Source organism: Oncorhynchus kisutch, linkage group LG10 (genome assembly GCF_002021735.2).
Source record: "Oncorhynchus kisutch isolate 150728-3 linkage group LG10, Okis_V2, whole genome shotgun sequence".
Taxonomy (NCBI): Eukaryota; Metazoa; Chordata; class Actinopteri; order Salmoniformes; family Salmonidae; genus Oncorhynchus; species Oncorhynchus kisutch.
In genome coordinates, this window is record NC_034183.2 from 60,677,034 (window position 1) to 60,683,288 (window position 6,255).

Consider the following 6,255-nt stretch of genomic DNA (forward strand, 5'->3'; position numbering starts at 1 on the left):
AGACATAATTATAAGTTAAATGAGCGCAGTGTAGAAGGGGTCACAGGAATGAGGAAGGGTACAGTGACACTCATGCAATTTAAACATTCATTTTACATGTGTTTATAAGAGAGTGGAGATATTTTAATATTTAATCAAAAGGCAATATGAATGTCCTCTATAGCTGCACTCACTGGGGTTGGCAAACACTGAATCAAACCTTATGCATCTCCATCTCTAATCTCCATGGGAAGTTATGTTTGGTGCCAGGGCCTCCTGTTTTTCCCATCCTCTGCCAACACTCCCCAGTAGATACCATGTACATTATCCTCATCCACACCATCACTTACCTCGATGTCTTTCCACCAGCAGGCAGGAGGTGCTTGTCCACTAATGTGGTTCAGTTATTTTCTCTCCTTTCCAACTCAACTCATCTTGTCCACACAGTAACTCTAGAAGTGAAGGTCCCTGCATAGAAAATGAGTTTGGGTTCATGTTAGTCAGTTCATATTTTGTTATCTATTTACAGATCCTCAGATCATTTTGATATAACTACATTGGTTTATCTTATGATGTCCTACTTAATTTTGTTCAATCTTTATCTATATATCCCTCCGTCAGAAATAGACCAAGGCAATGTGCTTGCCATGCCATCCCTTATATTCTAACTGCTAACAAGCCTATTTGCCAGTGACTGACATTGATTTGATCCCTAAAGCCCCGAGCTTGGCACTGGATTGTTCCTAAGCAAATTAAGCCTCTATCATACCCACCCCCACCTTCACCCCTCTCCTCCTCCTGCCATGGGAACCCTACATCTTTAATGATAATGTTTTGAGCAGATCCCGCAACACAAAAGCAGTGACATCTGTCTCAGTAAGTGCTGCACTCAAGATCCCCCCTTTGTTCTATCTCCTCTTCTTGAAAATAAATCTAAAATAAAAGAGTTGTGGGAGGGAGCTGCTAAAAGAGGAAAGCGGGGAGAAGTTGAAACAAAGAACCTTTCTTTCAAAGTGTGTTTTCTGGATAATTCCCCATACAGCATTCCTAATGTTAAAAAAAGGTGTTAGAGTTTATACTTCTCTCCTGGTTCTGGTTTTGGCTCTGTTGCCCACCAGCCCACTGCTGGTTCCAGGCCCCACTTGGATCTTGAAAGGACTAATTTAATTAATTTATACATTTGAAACTCAAACCCATTGAAAAAATAGTTTAAGCTAAAAGTGGCTTGCAAGAGCGTATGATGGTGGACTCATGAGCGATGTTGAGATGATCATCATAATTTAGGTCTGTGGCAGAATTTAACTTCACAAGAAAACAAATAAGTCAGTTATTGAGCATAGCTCTATTTCATATGCACATGAGCTCTTAGACTAGTGTTACCTTTTCCAGCATGACGTCCACTGATAAGACTGATTGGATACAGCCGACATTCTGTAGCATATGGTACAACTTTTCAAAATGAAGGCAATTTTGACCTAAACTTCATTATATGCTATGGATAAAAAATTGGCAACACAATAATATTTGTTTTAATTATAACACTGACTGGGCCTATAGCCTAAGAGTTGATAACCTCTATGATCCTCTTGCTTATGATGATGGCAACAATAAAGGACAGGCGATGTTGTAGTCAGCTATGAGCAATCAAATGTGACGCAACGAGGGTCCTCCGAACTCTGCCACAAAAAATGGCAACCTCCATGTTGTGTAGGAGGACAGCAATATTTAGCTGGGCTATTCGAAGGGTTTCACCCTTAAAATCGTATAATCCTGCCAGCTCACACTGCGGGCTTCTACATCAGATAGCAAATTATAACCCTAAACCACTGAAATTAAATTTGAAAGATCCATACATACCAGATAGGGAAAGCGAGAAAACTCCAGAATGGCAGAAGACAGCGAAGTATGACCGCAAGCTATTCGGGCGGTATGGCTCTTCGTCGGGAATCGACCCTGCAAAGCTGTGGCCCAGCCATGCCCAGCTCGAGGAGATGATAGCAGAGGAGAGGGAATGGAACCCTCCGCTCCAGGTGATGCTGAAGAACGTCGAGGCGAAAACGAAGGAAGCCAATGCGAAACGTCTCGCGAGGTAAACAGCCATGCTAATACTAGCTATCTTTTTAGGACCTGTCAAATGACATGTTTGTTTCGACGCAACGTGCTATACTAGATCGTAGCTATACTAGATAACATTGAGAGAAATTGAGAATGGTAGTTACTGCATGACATTTGCCTATATGACTCAAGGCAACTAGTTACATGGGCATGACATCTCTCAATGAGAGGCCTCATGTATGTATGTATGTATAACATAAATATGCTCAACAGTCTGATAGGCTTTGGTTTCAATTCATATTGTTCTTTGATAGTGTTGTGGAAGTACAGCATTTCCTTGACCGGTGGATAAAGCTCTCTAACCATACCTTTTTTATAGTAGCTTTTATGATGACCTGATACTTGGCGAACACACCCTCCAATCTTCTTTTGCAGAGAGAAACTGGTTGCAGCCAATATGGCCAAGATGCCTAAGATGGTGGCTGACTGGAGGAAGGAAAAACGGGAGGCGAAACAGAAGTTGAAAGATGAGAAGGCCCGTCGTGAAAGGCTGCTAGCCGAGGCCAGAGAACGCTTTGGCTATGCTATGGACCCCCGAAGCCCCAAGTTCCTGGAGATGGTCAGTGAAATTGAAAAGGAGGAGAAGAAGAAAAGGAAGCTGATGAAACGTAGACTAAAAGAAGAACAGAGCCACGCCCCTCCTGCTTCTTTGGCTGATTCCTCGTCATAAGGCACTGACTTTGTAAATATGACTATTTAGCCAACTTTGTAAATGTATTGTCAACTGTGTTTTCAGTTTGGCTGCTATAATGAATAAAACGCACTAGAACTAGGTCTGTCTCAACATACTTTACTGACTGATCATACTTTACTGACTTTTTACTGAGTTATAGACTAGTAGCTAGTATAGGAAGAATGATTTTGTGATATTAACATGTTTATTATTGAAAATAATTACACAATATTAAACAGGCAAAATCCCACCACATTTAGCCATTTGGCAAACTTTTCTTATCCAGAGACACAGCAGGAAAAACAAAGAATCAGAATCTTGACTAACAGTCTGTCCTCACAGATTAAGGGAAGCTGTATGTCACATTTGACTAGCAGTCCTCTGTGGATCGCTTATAGATGCAGGGGTGGCGGGCCACATCGTTCTGTGTGTACCAGTTGTAGAAGTATGCTACATGGTTGATCCCTGGAGATAGAATGACAGGAGTAGGGGTGGTGTTGTGCCTTGTTAACTGCTGCAAAAAGCTATACTCTGTGGGGTTCCGAGCAGAGGCCAGGGTTCCTTGCAGGTTGTTGCAATGAAACTGCATGGTGCCACTCGAGTTCACAAAGAGGATACAGTTTGATGGCTGAACCAGCCATCAGGGCAGTTCACACGTGGTCTACGGTTGTGAGACCAGTTGGACAAACTGACAAATTCTCTAAAACGACATTGTAGGCATCTTATGGTAGAGAAATTAACATTAAATTATCTGACAACAGCTCTGGTGGACATTCCTGCAGTCAGCATGCCAATTGCATTCTCCCTCAACTTGAAACAGTGGCATTGCATTGTGGGACAAAACTGCACATTTTAGAGTGGCCTTTTATTGTCCCCAGCACAAGGTGCACCTGTGTAATGATCATGCTGTTTAATCAGATTCTTGATAATCCATCTGACAGGTGTGGCATATCTTGGCAAAGGAGAAAGGCTCGCTAACAGGTATGTAAAAACAAAATCCAAAAAATAAGTTTTGTGTGTATGGAAAAGGTGTATCTTTGACTTTGGCTCATGAAACATGGGACCAACACTTCACATGATGCATTTATATTTTTGTTCAGAGTATGAGATATGATTAACATAAAACAGTCAGATCCAAAGACACAGGGATTGAAATTGGTTAAAGTTAGGTTATGGTTACAGAAGGATGGCATTGGGTTAGCAAACCACCATCCAGAACCATATGAAATCAGCAGGCTGTATATAGTATACACCAGAAAATGAGTCTTGATCTTGAGGATTGGTCTGACACTACTTGAGACCAAGTAAATGCAGTCTCGGTCTGGTCATGGTCTCAAGACCCTGGGTGTGACTCAATATGTTAAAAATACCTGAATATCATCGCAACCCTAAGGTGTCGGTTTCACGGACACAGATGAAGCCTAGTCCTGGACTAAGCATGTTCAATAGAGAATCTCCATTAGAAAATAGATTTTTAGTCCAGGACTAGGCTTCATCTGTGTCTGGGATACCGGCCCAATAGTTTAGGTAAACACCCTACAATTAGATCCTGTATGTATTATAGGTTTTGTGCATTTGTATGCTGACTTAACAAAATGAATGTCCATATAAATGGACAATAAAGTATAAGGATGTAGAACATTTATCCCATGGCCTTACACAGTGCACACTGTTGTGCAGACCGTGTATGTAACCTTTATTTAACTAGGCAAGTCAGTGAAGAACAAATTCTCATTCATAACGACGGCCTACTGCGGAACAGTGCATTGTTCAGGGGCAGAACAGATTTTTAACTCGTCAGCTGGGGATTCAATCCAGCAACCATTGAGTTACTGGCCCAACGCTCTAACCACTTGGCTACCTGCCGCCCCATGATTGACACTGGGTGTGATGTCATGATCCACCGATTAAGTTCATCAAGGAAGTAGCAGGTAAGTTTATACACATTATACAAAACATTAAGAACACCTTCCTAATATTTGAGTTACACCTCCTCCTTTAGCCCTCAGAACAGCCTCAATTTGTCAGGGCATTGACTCTACAAGGTGTCGAGCATGTTCCACAGGGATCATGGCCCATGTTAACTCCAATGCTTCCCACACTTGTGTCAATTTGGCTGGATGTCTTTTGGGTGGTGAACCATTCTTGATACACACAGGAAACTGTTAAAATGTGAAAAATCCAGCAGTGTTGCAGTTCTTGACACAAACCAGTGCACCTGGCACCCAGTACCATACCCTGTTCAAAGGCACTTGAATTGTCCATTCACCCTCTGAATGGTACACATACAAAATCTGTCTCAATTGTCAAGGTGTAAAAATCCTTTAACCCGTCTCCTCCCATTCATCAATAAGGGATCATAGCGCAGTCAGGCAAAGAGCAGGTGATCATAATGTTTTGTACACTCCGCTTAGGTACTAAATATTTCTGTAAAGTCACAATCAATATGGACAAGGACGGGTTACACTCGACTGAGATATGCTCCAGTACAATATAATAAAAGGGCTTGTAGCAAATGGACATATTTAATTATGTTTTTCAAATCTTTTAACTACGCCTTTCTTTGTACAAGGTCTTGAGTGACAGTCTAACCTTTATTTGAAGTAATGAATATCAGAGGTTAGTGAGGTTAAACTTATTTCAACTGACTACTTTCCTCTGTACATTGCAGCAGGGACAACATACAGTTGAAGTCTGAAGTGTACATAAACTAGTTTTAATGACTCCAACCAAAGTGTTTCACCCACTCCACACATTTCTTGTAACAAACTATCGTTTTGGCAAGTTGGTTAGGACATCTACTTTGTGCATAAGTAATTTTTCCAACAATTGTTTAAAGACAGAATATTTCAATTATAATTCACTGTATCACAATTCCAGTTTGTCAGAAGTCTACATACAAAGTTGACTGTGCCTTTAAACAACTTGGAAAATTCCAGAAAATGTCATGGCTTTAGAAGCTTCTGACAGGCTAATTGACATCATTTGAGTCAATTCGAGGTGTACCTGTGGATCTATTTCAAGGACTACCTTCAAACTCAGTGCCTCTTTGCTTAACATCATGGGAAAATCAAAAATTGTAGACCTCTACAAGTCTGCTTCATCCTTGGGAGCAATTTCCAAACACCTGAAGGTACCATATTCATCTGTACCAAGTATAAACACCATGGGACCACACAGCCATCATACCGCTCAGGAAGGAGACGCGTTCTGTCTCCTAGAGATGTACGTACTTTGATGCGAAAAGTGCAAATCAATCCCAGAACAGCAAAGGACCTTATGAAGATGCTGGAGGAAACAGGTAAAGGTTTCTATAGCCACAGTAAAAACGAGTCCTATATCGACAACCTGAAAGGCCGCTCAGCAAGGAAGAAGCTACTGCTCTAAAACCACCATAAAAAAGCCAGACTACGGTTTGCAAATGCACATGGGGACAAAGATCATACTTTTTGGAGAAATGTCCTCTGGTCTGATGAAACAAAAATACA

The 6,255-nt window shown here is 41.2% G+C and overlaps 1 protein-coding gene across 1 annotated transcript; it reads left to right on the forward strand.

Annotated features, from left to right (window-relative positions):
• Positions 1-1,581: 1,581 nt before the first annotated feature.
• On the forward strand, positions 1,582-2,867 carry gadd45gip1 (growth arrest and DNA-damage-inducible, gamma interacting protein 1). The gene is made up of 2 exons (XM_020492137.2): positions 1,582-2,068; positions 2,470-2,867. The coding sequence occupies exons 1-2, from the start codon at positions 1,668-1,670 to the stop codon at positions 2,762-2,764; spliced, it is 696 nt and encodes a 231-aa protein (XP_020347726.1). The 5' UTR covers positions 1,582-1,667; the 3' UTR covers positions 2,765-2,867.
• The last annotated feature ends 3,388 nt before the right edge of the window (positions 2,868-6,255 follow it).

Bases quoted from the DNA above. Each gene is read 5' to 3' on its own strand.
- gadd45gip1 (XM_020492137.2), top strand. From the start codon at position 1,668: ATGGCAACCTCCATGTTGTGTAGGAGGACAGCAATATTTAGCTGGGCT. The intron at 2,069-2,469 runs GTAAACAGCCAT...CTTCTTTTGCAG, and splicing joins AATGCGAAACGTCTCGCGAG to AGAGAAACTGGTTGCAGCCA.